Here is a 16852-nt window from a genome sequence, read left to right on the forward strand (position 1 = left end):
GACAGCTCTCAATTTTCCATGGAGTTCATGAGGTAGGAGATAATATGAATTTTCCAAAAGAACAGCTAATAAAAAAAGCCCACTTATAATTCATCCCAGAATGAATTAAATGATATTGACTCCCCTTATTTTTCATCCAGCCTGATATGAAACAAATTTGCATCCCCTGAGAAACTGATCAGAAGGTAGGCAGAGGATGATCTGGGATGTGAGACCCACATAAAACTCAACAGTGGGGCAGATAATTCCTGGTAGACTATATCAATGTGCTGTGTTAATCAATAACTACTTATCATGGAGTGTGGTTTTCTGACTTCGGTGGGGAGACCAGTAAAAAAAAAAAATTGTGTTTTATTTTCTGGGGCATAGAGTAGTTAAACAGGAGTCCGTTATCTCATTTACATGCTTAATAATATATATTCTTTAATTAACACATACATATAGCACTGATTTCATATCACTATTGATGTGTCATGCTATAGGTTCAGTGTGTGGCCAGGACTTGTGGGAATTTACAGCATAGTTGAGAAGTCAAGATTTAAGACAATACATGTGATCCCCAAATCCAAAAGTAATCTCTTTCCTTTGATAGTCCCTGGTATTTTACCGGGAACTTTGTAGCAATTCTATTCCAGCCTTTAAGCTCTTGTATGTACACATACTACAGCTCCTAACTCATTGCAAAATACTGTAGGTAAGTGCTCGGTAAATACTAATTGACAGAATAAGAACCTAGTGTGGAAAGTGTTTCTCACTCAGCAATAATTACAGCACTGAATTTTCCAGGATGATCCCAACATCATGAATCCCTTAACAACTGAATGTGAAGCAGTACATCATAACATTTTCCCCGGAAAGTAAGACCGGGTCTTATACTAATTTTTGCTCCAAAAGACGCATTAGGGTTATGTTCAGGGGATCCTGAAAAATCATGCTAGGACTTATTTTCCGGTTAGGTCTTATTTTCAGGGAAACACGGTAGTAGTTAGTGCATGGGTTCTGGAGTTAGACTGCTTGGCTTTGAATTCCAGTTCTGCCAATTATTAGCCATATGATCTTAAATAAAATTTGTACTTAATTTCTCTGCAACCCAACCTCATTTGTAAAAGGAGAATATTACTCGTTTGTTTGATATATGTAAATGCTTAGAAAATTGCCTGGCACCTGATAAACATTTCTAAGTGTAAACTATTATTTGTTACTACTAATCATGTACCTCTTTCCTCAAAGGACAAATAAATGTTTTTGTCAGTCCACGTGTCTTTTGCTTCAATGAACACAATGGTCATAATATTTATTCATCAATAAACATAATAGTCATCAATTTCCTTAATTTGATATTAAGAAATAATTTTCTTCACACGGTACAGATTAGGAAACCTAGGGGTCAAGTTTAAGGTTATAAAGCATATTGAGGTCAGATACAAACCCAGAAACTCTTCGTTATTGTTTTTTCTGGGATCAAATAAGGCACTGAAGGAAAACACTCTCAGAAGAGCCACACCTCTTCATTATTCCCCGAACAGAAACAAGGTGCAGCAACTTCCGAACCTTATAGGAATGCAGCAATTGCTGGCCGCCTAAAAGCTTCAGGCGCAGGCGCAGCTCGCTTCAGGCCCCTCCGGTTGGCGCGTGACAGCCGTGCTTTCCACCCTACCCCCAACGCCGTCTTAATGCGCACGCGCAATCCGTATTCCACGCGCACGTGCGCGTTCGCGCCGCTCACACCTCGGCGGAGGGCGCGCGCCCTGGAAAATTCCACACCCGAATTAACTCCACCCTATGCGCCTTCTCTCCTGCCCCAGGCTCTTCACTCATAGTCCCCATCCCAGCGGCCTTTGCGTGGACAAAATGGCAGCCCCCATGCCGCGGGGATTGTCTTGCTTATCCAAGGCTTTAGGATGGTGGTCTCGGCAGGTGGGTAGAGTCGGGGCTCGTAGGACTCTAGGGGCTGAAGGAAGAGTTCAGAGTAGAGGGAAATACTCCCTTCGCAGTTTTCCTTAGTGAGCTTGGACGGTACGAGTCATACCAAGGTTAGGGAAGAGTTTGAGGTAGACGGGACCCAGTCACAGAGTTAAGTGGCCGAGTAGGGAGAGCCTGGGTAGGGCCATGATGGCAAGCAAGTTCTCGGGGATTAAGCTTCTCCAGTTTGGTTTGGGTCTCTGGCGGGAAGAGGTTAAAGGGGAAAAAAGTAATCGTTTGGAAGGTGGGCTTGCTTCCCCTTGATGCTTACAAATGTTCTAAATGGAGTAGTAGCTGGAAAGGGGGGAGTCCTTTATTGTCACTGTACCTACTTAAGCAAACCTCATGGTCAGAGAGAAAAGAGACTCGGCCTTTAAAGAGCTTATTGATCACTTGGGAGCTAGAACGACAGAATGGCATTTATAGTGAGGATCCCAATAGAACGAGCAGAATGTAATCTCAGTAAGTATAGAGGAGATAAGAATAGGATTTTCTTATGCGTTAATAATAGCATACCACTCATTTCAGCATTGGGTTGGTGTTGAAGTTCCCCATCAGACTGAAGTTTCTTTGAAAGCAGAAGCCTTGCTTTAATCAACTCTATCCCTAGGAGTTGGCATAGTCCTGTCCAATGGAGAGTACTAAAAAAAGTCCTTTAGTAAATATTGAATGGCGTTAGCATTAGTAAAGGTTGCTTACTAGCTTCTAGTAAGAAACACCCGTAAGTATTAAGGTAGTAATGCATTTTTCTCCCTGATAGGTAATAATTATATTTTATACTTATGCCTAAGTAATTCTTTGGATGTGCCTTTTCTATCTTTGCTTAGAGTTTGTTCAAGATAGTAGATTTTTTTCCAGGTTACCTGTATCTTAACTTGTCATGCCTTCCAGCCAGTCCTGGTGACTCAGTCAATAGCTGTATTTCCAGTGAGAACTAAAAAACGTTTCACACCACCTGCTTATGAACCCAAATACAAATCAGAAAAGGAGTTTATGGAACATGCCCGGAAAGCAGGACTGGTCATTCCTCCAGAACATTTGGAGCGTCCCATACATCTGGCCTGTACAGGTGAGTCATGGTATGTCTGAGCCCTTGACCCAATCTCCTGTCAGAGATAATCTGGAAAGTGGAATGATTTGGACTATGATTGACAGTATTTAATTAAACACAAAATCAATTGAGCTTCAATAGTCATTTACTTTGTATACACTATGTTTCATGAGGTCCTCTTTGATTTTGTTTTCACACCATTCCTAGAAGGCAAGGGTGAAATTTCCCCATTTTGTACAAGAAACAGAGGTTCTCAGAGAAGACTTAAATTATCTGATTCTATTTTTTCTAATGCAACATGGTTCCCTCTACATGGAAATCTAGTTTGTTAGTCTGCTTTATATCCATGATCCCTCCCAATTTTATGTGACTTTAAGATGACTTTTTCTCAGTTTTTCAATGCTTTCTTAGTTTTCTCCTTCTCTCATTACAGCTGGTATCTTTGATGCCTATGTTCCTCCAGAGGGTGATGCTCGGGTGTCATCTCTTTCAAGGGAAGGACTGTCACAGAAAACTGAGCGATTGAAGAAGAATGTGGAATCACAGTTGTCGTAGGTGTCCAAGACAACTGGGAGTCAATGTTAGAATAAAAATTTCCTGTTACTGCTGTATTCCAGAGAATTGCATATAACTAATTGAATTGAATTGGATATAACTCCCTTAACAACTTGACAGTATTTTCTTGCTCTGTAATAGAGTCTGTTGTTAATATAGAATAATATGGACATTCTGATTCTTAGCATCTCAGCCTTTATTGGTCGTTTTTGTCACATCAGTTAGAGAGTTGACTTTGAAGTTTGTAGGACACTTTTTATTACATATTTTAAAATTTAAAGTAATAATAAAAGAGAGCATATATGAGAAGCGTATATTAGAATTTAAGCTTCAGAGAGTAAGAAAAGCCAAAAAGTGTCAAGAAGACAGACCTGTTCTAGGGAGCTAACTGGACCTTAGTTAAGGACCTGAAGCCAAAACCTTCTTCTGAGTCTCTCTTTTAGTTGAAAGGACAAAAACATTTAGTATTTGTCACTGTAAGGTTCTTTAGGGTCATGTATAGATTTCTATGTACAAGTATATTGAGTGGGTGTTAATTCTTCATGTGGCCATAACTTATTTCTCTAACAAATCTTACACATCACCTTTCCCACTTAAAACTTTTATGGCTCTCTATTTATTACCTGAAGAATAAAATCCAGATTTCTTCAGTGGTATTCAAGGCATTTTATAGTCTGGCTCTTGCCTTTCTCTCTCTCCATCATCATCTCCTTATTCCATTTTTCTCATCCTAAACTTCAGCATGTCTAAACTAATTGCCAGTTCCTCGACGGTATTGTGCTATGCCTCTGTGCCTTTACGCATCCTTTCCTTTGCTTGAAAATATCTTTTTCCCCCTTCTTTACCTGGTAACTCTAACTCATTCCTCAAAAACCAGTTGGGCATCATGCCTACTTTTAAGCCTTCCCTGACTCTATAGCAAAGCTGCCATTGCTATAATTGTAACTGTACCCTTATATATACTACTTCTAATAACTCTACACTGAGATGATTTCCTTTCATGTATTTGTCTCCTGGACTGTGAGCTCTTTGGTGGGTAGGTCCATGATGGTAATGAACAAAACACGTGGTTTTATCATGGAGTTATCTAGAATAGGAAAACAGCCATTAAATACTGATTGCACACAATTAAATAATTAGAGGTATGGTGAAGTGTGAGTGCTCTGGGAACATATGACAGGAAGGCTTCCCTGAGGAAATGACATTTAAAGCTGGAAACTTGTGAGGAGTGAAATGTCTGTTACATTGTTTTGTACACCTGAAACTAATTTTTAAAAAAAAGCTAGGAACTAAAGAATTGCGTAGAATTTAGCAGTTTGAGGGGTGTCAAGAGGAAGAGCATTTTAGGAGACATAACAGTATAGGCAAGGCTCTGAGGTGAAAAGTGTGTGAAGTGATGTGTTGCATTTTGTCAGATACTTTTTCTGTGTCTATTAAGATGATCATGTGATACTTGTTCCTTATTCTATTGATATGTTGTATAACATTAATTGATTTTCAAATGTTAAGCCAAGCTTGCATTCCTGGGATAAATTCTACTTGGTTATGGTGTCCCTCATCTTCTTAATATACTTATATTACACTTACTAGCTCAGAACTCGGTGTTTACACTATTATAACTAGGAAAATGCTGTTGACATTGAGTCGTGCAGTACCTTATGATTTTTCTTTTCTTACATAATATATTTTTTTGGAGTTAAGTGCCTTTTTTCCCCCCCCTCATTTTCTTACAGAACCCATGGTTGTGTAAATTTCCTGTCAGTACACTGAAAATATTAAGTATTTTATCAATTTCATCTTTAAGAAGAAATCCCTTCTAGAGCCTTCTTACCTCTTTTAGTCTGTACTTGTTGCTGTTAGGCCCACTTGTACATCTTGGGATCTACTTTTATCATCATCCTAATATTCCTTTGCCTTGCTTTTGTGTTTTATTCCCTGTTTCCTAGATTTTATGTCTTTTTCATGGTTTATTCTGTTATTTTGGTGGAACACATTCCCCAACAGTTTCCTGAGAAAGGGTGTATGGTAGGTGAAATGAGATCTTGCAAGTCTAAGTCTTTCTTTACTCTCCCACTTCATTTATAGTTTGCCCAGGTATAAAATTCTGGGCTGGAAATCCTTTTTCCTCTCAATTAAAAGCACTGCTGCATTGTCTTTCCAATTTCTAATGTTGATATTTAGAATCACGATGTCATTCTGACTCTTGAGCCTTTGCATGAAACCTGTGTTTTTTTTCTTTGTGCTTATGTTTTCTTTGATGCCAGAATTCTGAAATTTTAGTATGTAAAACCTTGGCCTTTTTTTAGAATGATTAATTTAAGTGTGAATTAGAAGATTGAGTTTACAGTTCTTGGCACATTCAAAAAACAATTGCTATTGAATAAGTGGATAGACATTAATGGAGGTTAATGTAAGATGTGAGTTATGGAAATTGTACAGTCTTTAGAAATGATTCTCATGCTTAATTTTACAGAATACGGAAGATAAAACAATATGACGCTAATTTTAAAATAAAGGACTTCCCTGAAAAGGCTAAGGATATCTTCATTGAAGCTCACCTTTGTCTAAACAAGTAAGTGAACTCCGTATCTTATACCCATTACATTCTCAGCAGCTATTATTCTAGGCATGGATTTTTATTCCCTTCAGGTAAGAGTTCAAGAATGGAAAAACTTCCTGTAGGAAATAATTGGAGCTTTGAGCTGTCCTTGACCCTTCTCCCTGCTGCTGGGAGTTTTTATCATTTGGTCTGGCTCAGCTCCACCTATAAGTGTTGGGAGACTGCCAGATGGCTGCTGTTTTCATCCCACCTGATCCCTAATTCTTCCTGACACTTTTGAGTGTTTGTCTTATATATGTATACTTCCCTTTCCTTAGTTATTTTGAATAGTTTCTTTTGAAAATTTTCAACATTTTCTTGATTCAACCAAGGGAAAAGTCAGGGCTGCTAGGGAGATGAAAAATCAGTGAGGGGCCTGGAATAATTTTAAGTACCAGTCCTTGGACTGTTGCTGACATTCTTGAGCTGTGGCTGCTATGGTGAGGCTTCAGGTAGGACCCCCAAATCTGTGCTGTAAAATGTATTATTATTTTTACTTCTGTTTAATTTTTTTTAAATTATGAAATATTTCAAACATAAAAAAGTACCATTCAGGTTAATAGATGTTTATATTTTGTTGTATATGTTTCAGAACCCCTAATTGGAGGAGGAGGCAGGGATAAAACATAGATAGAGCAAAAGCCTCATCACCCCATTCTTTTCCTTCCTTCAGATAACTACTATGTATCCTCCCCATGCATATTTTTATACTTTCTCTACATGTATATGTATATAAATAATGTACAGTATTTCCTTATGTATTATAAAAATTTACAATGATAATTGTAATATATCTTTCTGAAATGATATAATTCAAGTTCTTTGCTAGAATGATATTGTACATATCATATATATATATATATATGTGTGTGTGTGTGTGTGTGTATATATATATATATATATTTTTTTTTAATTGGAGAAGAGGAACAGGATTTTATTGGGGAACAGTGTGTACTTCCAGGCATTTTTTTTTTCCAAGTCAAGTTGTCCTTTCAATCTTAGTTGTGGAGGGTGCCGTTCAGCTTCAAGTTGTCCTTTCAGTCTTAGTTGTGGAGGGTGCCGTTCAGCTTCAAGTTGTCTTTTCAGTCTTAGTTGTGGAGGGTGCAGCTCAGCTCCAGGTCCAGTTGCCGTTGCTAGTTGCAGGGGGTGCAGCCCACCATCTCTTGTGGGAGTCGAGGAGTTGAACCAGCAACCTTGTGGTTGAGAGCCCACTGGCCTATGTGGGAATCGAACCGGCAGCCTTCGGAGTTAGGAGCATGGAGCTCTAATTGCCTGAGCCACCGGGCCAGCCATATATATATATGTATGTATGTATGTATATATATATATATATATCTTTTTAAAACCTATTTTTATTGTTCAACATTGTTTTTGTATATTTGATTTTTTTCTATCACATTATTTTGTGCATTCTATTTACCATGATTTTTCTTCGCTTTTTTTTCTCCTTTCGTTCATTGGATTGATACAATTTTCTTCTTCCATTTTTATTCCTTCCACTTGTTTGGAAATATGAGATTCTACTTGTTCTTTGAGAAGTTATTGTTAAAATGTTTAACATGTATTCTTGAGTTAATGTTATAAGAACCTTAAAATATTTTAATTCCAATCACCACCTCATCCATCTTCCCTATTATTGTCATCTAGTTTTTTCAGTTCTGCCTTTTAAAAATTTCACCTTCATTTTTATTTATGGGGTTTTTTTTTTGTTTTGTTCTGTTTTTCCACTTCAGTTTTAAAGGATGCTTTCTTTAGGTAGAGAATTCCAGGTTGGTCATTACTTTCTATCAGCATTTTGAAAAATGTCATCTTTTGGTTTCTGTTGTTTCTGTTGAGAAGTTAGCTATTTTTGTTGTTCCTTTGAAGTTAAAGTTTCTTTTTTCTCTCTCTGCTTTTAAGATTTTTTTCTCTGCCTTTCGCATTCAGCAGTTTACTCTGTGTGTGTGTGTGTGTGTGTGTGTGTGTGTGTGTGTGTTCGTGTTCATATGCATATCTTCATCCTGCTCTGGGTTCCTATTGCTTTTTAAATCTTTGAGTGCTTTTTTGTTAGTTTTGGAAAATTCGTACAGCATCTTTTCAAATGTTGCTTCTGCTCCACTTTCTTGTCTTCTTTTGTGGCTCTGAATACACATACAAGTGTGTTTGATCTTTTCACTGTGTGCCAAATGTCTCAGGCTATTTTCTATTTTTTCCAATCTTTTTATTTCCCTCCTCCAGCTTTAGTCTGGATATTTTCTGATCTATCTTCCTGTCTTCTTTTCAGTTGTATCTAATCTGCTGTTAAACCTATTGAGTTCTTAATTTTATACTTGTTTTCTGTTTTTTACTTTTAGAATTTTCATTTGATTTTTTGTGTGTGTCAAGTTCTTTGCTAAAATTCTCCATTCTGTCATCCAATTTCTTGAACATACTAATTACATTTAAAATCTGTGTCTGATAAAAACTGTGTCTTCTATAGGTCTGTTTTCTTTTCTTTTGGTTTTGGTTCTTTTTTTTTGTATGCCTGCATTTTTTTTTACAAATAGGTATTTTTTACAAATCAAAGATGTAACCATTTATTTAAAAAATTATCAGTTTAATAGGGCTTTTATTTATTGTGGTAAAATACACATAAAATTAAAATTTACCATTTGAATCATTTTAAGGTGCATAGTTCAATGGCTTTAAGTACATTCATAATGTTGTACAACCATCACTGCTGTCTATTTCCAGAACTTGTTCATTATCCCAGACAGAAACTCTGTACCCATTAAGCAATAGTTTTCCATTGTTCCCTCCTCCCAGCACCTGGTAATCCATATTCTACTTTGTCTCTATGAATTTGCCTATTTTAAGTACCTCATATAAATGGAATCTTACAGTTTTTGTCCTTTTGTGACTGGCTTATTTCAGTTGGTATAATATGTTCAGAGTTCATCCATGTTGTAGCATATATCAGAATTTCCTTTTTTTTTAAGGCTGAATAATATTCCATTGTGTGTATACACCAACTTTTGTTTATCCATTCATCTGTTGGGGTATATTTGGGTTATTTTTCCACCTTTTGGCTATTGTGAATAATACTTTTATGAATATCAGTGTACAAGTATCTGCTGAGTTCCTGCTTTCAGTTCTTTTGGGTATATCTGGGTGGGTATACCTGGGTATATACCCAGGAGTGGAATTGCTGGATCATATGATAATTCTATGTTTAATTTTTTTGAGGAACCACCATATTGTTTTCCACAGCAGCTTCACAATATTCATTCCCACTAGCAGTGCACTGGGGTTCCACTTTCTCGACATCCTTACCAACACTTGTTATATTCCATTTTTTAAATTACAGCCATCTTAATGGGTGTGAAGTGGTGTCTCATTTTGGTTTTGCTTTGCATTTCCCTGATGGGTAGTAATGTTGAGCATCTTTTCATATGCTTGTTGGTCATTTGTATACTTTTTTTTAAGAAAAGTCTATTCAAGTACTTTGCCCATTTTTGAATTGGGTTATTATTTTGTTGTTGAGTTTTAGTAGGTCTCCACATGTTCTGGACATGAATCCCTTACCAGATAGGTGTGTGCTTTGCAAATTCTTTCTCCCATTCTGTGAGTTGTCTTTTTACTCTCTTGATAGTACCCTTTGGTACACAAAAGTTTTTAATTTTGGTGAAGTCCAACTTACATTTTTTCTTTTGTAGCCTGTGCTTTTGATGTCTGTCATATCCTAGAAATCATTGCCAAATCCAATGTCATGAAGTTTTTCCCCTATGTTTTTCCTAAGAGTTTTATAGTTTTAGCTCTCATATTTATGTCTTTGATCCATTTTAAGTTAATTTTTGTGTATGTTGCAAAGTAAGGATCCAACTTCATTCTTTTGCATGTGGATATCCAGTTTTTCCAGCACCATTTGTTGATGAGACTGTTCTTTCCTATTGAATGGTCTTGGCAGTCTTGTTGAAAATCAGTTGACCATATATGTAAGGGTTTATTTCTGGGCTCTCCATTCTAGTCCATTGGTCTATATGTTTGTCCGTATGCCAGTACCACGTTGTAAATAAATTGTTTTCTTAATTTTCTTTTTTGGTTGTTCATTGCTGGTATATAGAAATACAACTGATTTTTGTACGTTGATTTTGTATCCTGCATCTTTGCTGAATTTGTTTATTAGTGCTAATACCTTTTTGTGGAAATTTAGGATTTTCTACACATAAAATCATGTCATCTGTGAACAGAGATAATTTTTACTTCTTTTCTGATTTGGATGCCTTTTATTAATATTTCTTTTTTTTTTTTTTTTGCCTAATTACTCTGGCTAAAACTTCATAGCATTATGTTTACTAAAAGTGGTAAAAGCAGAAATCCTTCTCTTGTTTCTGATCTTAGGGGAAAAGTTTTCAGCTTTTGACCATTGAGTGTATTAGATGTGGGTTTTTCTTATAAAGTCTTTATAATGTTGAGGGAGTTTCCTTCAAATATTCCTAGTTTGCTGAGTGTTTTTATCATGAAAGGATGTTGGATTTTGTCAAATGCTTTTTCTGTATCAGTTGAGATGATCGTATTCATTTTTTTCCCTTCATTTTATTAATGTGGTATATTACATTGATTTTCTTACGTTAAACCATCCTTGCATTCTATGGATAAATCTCACTTAGTTGTGGTTTGTAATTCTTTTAGTATGATCCTAAATTTGGTTTGCTAGTATCCCATTGAAGATTTTTGCATTTTATTGCTCCTTAGACTGGATAATTTCAATTGCTTTATTATCAAGTTTGCTGATCCTTTTTTTTTGCCTGTTTAACCCCTATAGTGAATTTTTTTATTATAGTTATCGTACTTTTCAACTCCAGAGTTTGGTTCCTTTTCATAATTTCTCTTTATTGATGTTCTTATTTTGTTCATACATTGTTTCCTGATTTCCTTTAGTTCTTTGTCCATTGTTTTTTCTATCTCATTGAGCATATTTGGGACAGTTGATTTATCATCATCTTTCACTAATAATTCCAGTATCTGGGCTTCCTCAGGGTTGGTTTCTGTCAATTTATTTTCCTGTGAATGGACCATACTTTTCATGTTTCTTTGTATACTTATAAATTTTTTGTTGAGAACTGGACATTCTGACTATTATAATGTGGTAACTCTGGAAATCAGATTCCTCTACTCCTCAGGAATTGCTGACTTTGCTTATCAGTGCTGTTATCATCCATTTGTGACTTCTTCAAACTAATATTGCTAAGTGTGTATTCTTTGTTGTGTGTAGTCATTGACATCTCTGCTCTGTTATCTCTGCCAGATAAAGATTTCTTAAATGTCTGGCTGAATAAAAACAAAACAGGTGTTTTTGTCCCTTTGTCCCTTTAAATCTTCTGATTGATATCAGTGGAAGAAGCTGCTGCAGCCAGCAGGACTAAAACCATGGCATCATTTGTTCTGGTTTCTGCGATTCACCAGACCAATATGTGCAACCCCAAATTTTTGGAGGGAAAAGTCCCCACTGCCTGCCCTTGCACTAGCCATCTACTCCAGGAACACAGGCCACTATCCCCACAGTCATGGCAGGTCTGAGGGAAGGGGCATAGTTTGTACACATTATTTTTCTACCCACGATCATTAGCCTCTCCATCAGGCACTCCTCTGGTTGTTACAAGTGTCCAGTCAGAATCCAGAGTTCTGAAATAGTGATTCTGATCATTTTTTATAATTTACCAGTTGTTTTGATGGCGGGACCCACCCTTGAGCTTCCTACTCCATTATTTTGCTTGATGTCTGTGTCTGTTGATTTTTTTATTTATTTTTTATTTTTTATTGGGGAATATTGGGGAAGAGTGTGTTTTTCCAGGGCCCATCAGCTCCAAGTTGTTGTCCTTTAATCTAGTTGTGGAGGGTGCAGCTCAGCTCCAAGTCCAGTCGACATTTCAATCTTAGTTGTAGGGGGTGCAGCTCACCATTGCATGCAGGAATTGAACAGGCAACCTTGTTAAGAGCTCACGCTCTAACCACCTGAGCCATCCGGCTGCCCCTGTGTCTGTTGATTTCGCTGAATAGATTCCAGGTATGTTTTGTAATGTTTAGTTGTAGGCTCATCGTCAGTGGAGAGTGTTTCTTCTGAGGGAATTCTAAACAACCTAAGAGATTTTGTTTGTGTTTCTGCCCGGTACCCCACTGTACCACTGGCCAGGTATTAGTATTTATGTTAATTTCTAGCTTAGGAATTCTTAAACCTTACAGGTACCATAAATTCTGTATCCACATTGAGTACAATGTGGGCATAGGGCTTTAATTTTTCAGGTTTTTTTCCCCCCACTCAGAGCTCTGGACAAAGAGAAGCTTTATATCTAGGTTGGTGGGCAATTTTTCTAGTTTCCCTTTCCTGCAGGTGCAGGACTCTTGACAGTCATAGGCCATCAGGTACTATTTCTGGATCCGTTTGTCATCCCTTATGCTGTTGTGGTAGCAGGTTGTATTCTTCCCATTTTGGTTTTAGTTCTCGCTCCCTTTCTGGCATCTAGGGATTTACCTTTCTTTCTTGTGAACTAGACTAGAATATTTTAAAATGTGTGTGTGTGTGTGTGTGTGTGTGTGTGTCTATGTGTATTATACTTTTTCCAACACTTCTAGATGTATATAGTGGGAGTAGTTTCACATTAGCTCAGTCCATTATGTTGCCTGAAGCATATGTCTTCTTTTTATTTTTCAGTGTCAGTGCTATTGCAAAATACCTTGTTTCCCTGAAAATAAGACCTAGCCGGACAGTCAGCTCTAATGTGTCTTTTGGAGCAAAAATTAATATAAGACCCGGTCTTATATTACTATAAAACCAGGTCTTATATAATGTAAGACCGGGTCTAATTAACATAACATAACATAACATAACATAACATAACATAAATAATATAATATACATAATTAATATAATTTATAATATAATACGTAAGACTGGGTCTTATATTAATTTTTGCTCCAAAAGACACATTAGAGCTGATTGTCCAGCTAGGTTTTATTTTCGAGGAAACACGGTAGTAAGTGAACTCACAGAAAAGGGAATTTATTTCTACTGCAGATTTCTAAGCCAGGATAGTGAGGATGAAGAGTTCATTCAGAGGTGTCAGGGGCATGGTGGTTGTGGTAGTTCTTCACCACAACTCATTCTAGTCTAGGACTACAATGGGAGAAGTGAGTTGGAATCTTTTCTATTAGGAATAGAGGTGGAAGGGAAGCAGATAGAACTAATCCCTTACACACTCTGGGATTAGAGACAAGATTTTTCAAATGCACAGACTTAAACTGCCCAGGAAGTATTAAACTATGGGGAAAAGTCATGAATATGTATCTGAAATAAACTAATCTGTGCTGTTAGGTTTATTTGAAACCCTTCAGTTAGAAATCCTCCTAAAATCGTACATGTATAGGAGCGGGAGGTTGCTGTCTGTTTTCTTACTCTTACTGCATAGAATCAGCACGACTAGGTCACTATGGCAGTAACAAAGATGGGCATGGGGTGGGGGTGACTGACCAGAAAAGATAGATGATTGTCTTTTGGCTAGGTTCAAAGATGACAGTGTAAGATACAAGGCCAAGCCAGCTGGTACTAGTGGTATGCCTGAGGTAAGAGGAGAGATGAGCTTTGGTTGTTATTTGTGTTGGATTTTGTTCCCCGTTGCAGCTTAGAGCAAAAACCAGTCTCCATGTCCCAGTGAGGGTCTCTTGCCGAACTGAAGGATATAGAGTAATTTCAGAGAAATTTATTTCTGCTTCTGAGATTCAAACTTAACTTGCTACGGAGCTCAGGATTCTCTGGTAAATCATGTTATTGTTCATTTTCATGTCCTCCGAACTTAGCATATTACCTGGCTTATAGTAAGAGTACAGAAAATGTTTGTAAAAATGAATTTAATTGTTTGCCATTTTCAGGGCCATTTCCAATTCCATTACAGGGTATCCTATCATAAAAGCAGGAGTCAATGATACATATCTTTCTTTTTTAGCTCAGACCATGACCGACTTCATACCTTGGCAACTGAAAACTGTTTTCCGGTAGGTTCTCATCCTTAGAAACATGGGTTGCTGTATAGGTATATTCTAGGTATCTCCTCTGGTTTTCTTAAGAAGGGTCTGTTTTGCAAGTTTAAGGAAGTTTAAGGAAAAAGCTGAAGTTCCATTGTTTTTGGCTGAATGATAATGAGTTGGACTCTGGTAAGGGTCACGCAAATGAGGAAAGAGGAAGTCCCTCAGCAAGCAGTACTGAAACCTCAGGGTATGGGCCACATTAGGCCAGCCTCCACATGCCTACGCTGTAATAAAGGATATAACAAGCATTCATGAGGCTTACACTATATGGTTATGGGTGCTAGGTACTTTGGGAGACCCCCAAGAACGGGAACTTGGTGGTCCAAGAAGAACTTCAGTTTCTATTAGTTTGGCCCTAGGGACATATATGGCTAATTTAGTCTTAGCAATTTAACTTTTATATCCCTGTAAAATCCCACCCTTCTCTGCTAAAAGGTGGGGATGGGCATCATCTATGCAGTCAGCAGAAATACATGCAATAATTAGCAGATTATGGAAGAATATGGGAGAGAGAATGGTGTATTAGGTAAGCTGGCAGTTTGGAGTGTGGTTTTCATTGATTTGGAGAAGGGTCCTCAAGGAGGTAGGTTGGTCTTGAGTTATGATTTAGATGAAAAGAGAGTTGTGGTGGGCTTGAGCAATAGCTTAATCAAAACTTGGGAAGGTGAGAAAGAAGGCACAAGTATTTGGTGGGAAATGTTGCACGTTGGCTACAGTATTGCAAGGAGTGAGAGCAGGTGTGGAAGGAAGTACCAGCTTCCCTAAAGGAAGGGAGAAACTCAGTAGAACTTGTTCTCTTCTGCCCTCAGGACATGGTCTGGGACCTCAAATATAAGACCGTCCGCTGGAGTTTCGTAGAATCTTTAGAGCCAGCCCACGTGGTTCAGGTTCGCTGTTCAAGTATGCTGAACCAGAGCAACGTATATGGCCAGGTCACCGTCCGCATGCATACCCGGCAGGTAGAGGCACCAGCTTTTCTTCACTCTCAGGTTGGGCAACTGCCTATGGAGTCCTGGCTATAGCTGCCCAGGACTCTGGGTCCTAAGGAGAAGTTCACCGTGGTCCTCCTTTCTCTGACACTGCACCCTTCCCACTGCTAGAAGTTAGCCCTAGTAAGACAGGTGCAAGGATAGTCTCTCCCACCCTTCCTGGTCTTGACTTCCCCCCTCCTACCCTCCCCAGTCAAAAAAAACCCTCTAAGAGTAAAGTGTCAATAGTTGATCAGTTAGTCTAGATTCAGAATTCTGAAATAATATTTTTACCCATTAAAATGTTTTGGTTGTTTCAATAATGGTTGTGTGGCAAAAATCAAAAACAAAACAAACCACTGAGGACTAACAGGCCAGCTTTGCTCTCATTCTTGCAGACTTTGGCCATCTATGACCGGTTTGGCAGATTAATGTATGGACAGGAAGATGTGCCCAAGGATGTCCTGGAGTATGTTGTGTTTGAAAAGCACCTGACAAACCCCTATGGCAGCTGGAGAATGCATGGCAAGATCATCCCCCCATGGGCGCCCCCTAAGCAGCCCATCCTTAAGGTAAGGCAGCTTGTGTGGTTTAAGAGATCTGAGGCAGTACTAGTGACAACCTAAGCCTGTCCTGTTGGGCTCCACCTAGTGGAAAGAGGGGGTCATGCAACACCAGGGAAGGGGAACCCTGTTAGGGGTGGGCAAGGAGGCGAGGGTGACTCTCCTGGGTGAGCCATGGCTTGGATGGTAGATAACTCAGCTTCCTGCTCTTTTAGACGGTGATGATCCCTGGCCCCCAGCTGAAGCCCTGGGAAGACTATGAAGAGCCACAAGGAGCGGCCCATAAGCCTCAGCTAACCTGATAGCAAAAGTGATTTCTGGGGTGAAGCATGGTGATGAGGTATCTGGGAGCTGTGAAGTCTCGGAGTCGGGAGCTGTGAAGTCTTGCATCTCCATCATGCAGTAGAACGAACTACCTTTGTTCTCTCATGTCCTGCTTGGGTCTTTTTAGCAGTTTCATCCTCAACAACCACAGCTGATGGCTAGGCCCAGGTGAGTGGCTGCTATGCACAGCCATGGACCCACTTCTTTTTAAGATTTTATATCTAGCTTCTGGGTCTAGATGGAAGACAGTATGTTTCGGAGAACATCTGATAACAAATTTTCCCATAGCAGTTACTGTCAGGAGCAAACTAGCAGAATTTTCTTTCTTATCACAGGGGATAAAGAGTTTGAAATAAAATTCTCAGGGTGTTGGATAAATTGTGATGGGTTCTGTCTGTTTCCCCTGATTCATGCTAGAGGTAGACCAGCCTTCAAATGGCAGAAATGGAAGACAGGCTTAATTGTGAGTGGTATGACTTCCACGAAATCCAGACTTGGGAAAAATAATTAGTGTTTATAAAAGATGGTATCATTTAAAAGGGTTTTTTCTCATACACTGACTCATTGAATCAGCATTTGTATTTCATAGAAGAATGTAAATCCAAAGAAATCATTTATCCCTCGGCCTTTGGATTGGGTTCTTAATTATCAGCTGCATCCTGGTGTGATTCCCAGGAAGTGTGGGGGGGAGACGGGCCATGGAGGAGTTGATACATTTGGGAAATCCACCTGTAAGACTTGGTCCCCCATTTTGGAGACGGTGCCTGTTCTTTTCAGCCCCTCACTGGGA

The 16852-nt window shown here is 38.4% G+C and overlaps 1 protein-coding gene across 1 annotated transcript; it reads left to right on the forward strand.

Moving 5' to 3' along the window:
* Positions 1–1725: 1725 nt before the first annotated feature.
* On the forward strand, positions 1726–16440 carry MRPL45 (mitochondrial ribosomal protein L45). Its single transcript, XM_019740691.2, has 8 exons — positions 1726–1917; positions 2854–3031; positions 3447–3564; positions 6042–6140; positions 14126–14174; positions 15017–15166; positions 15574–15747; positions 15954–16440. The coding sequence occupies exons 1-8, from the start codon at positions 1783–1785 to the stop codon at positions 16038–16040; spliced, it is 990 nt and encodes a 329-aa protein (XP_019596250.2). The 5' UTR covers positions 1726–1782; the 3' UTR covers positions 16041–16440.
* The last annotated feature ends 412 nt before the right edge of the window (positions 16441–16852 follow it).

The sequence above is a fragment of the Rhinolophus sinicus genome, linkage group LG15, assembly GCF_036562045.2.
Source record: "Rhinolophus sinicus isolate RSC01 linkage group LG15, ASM3656204v1, whole genome shotgun sequence".
Lineage (NCBI taxonomy): Eukaryota > Metazoa > Chordata > Mammalia > Chiroptera > Rhinolophidae > Rhinolophus > Rhinolophus sinicus.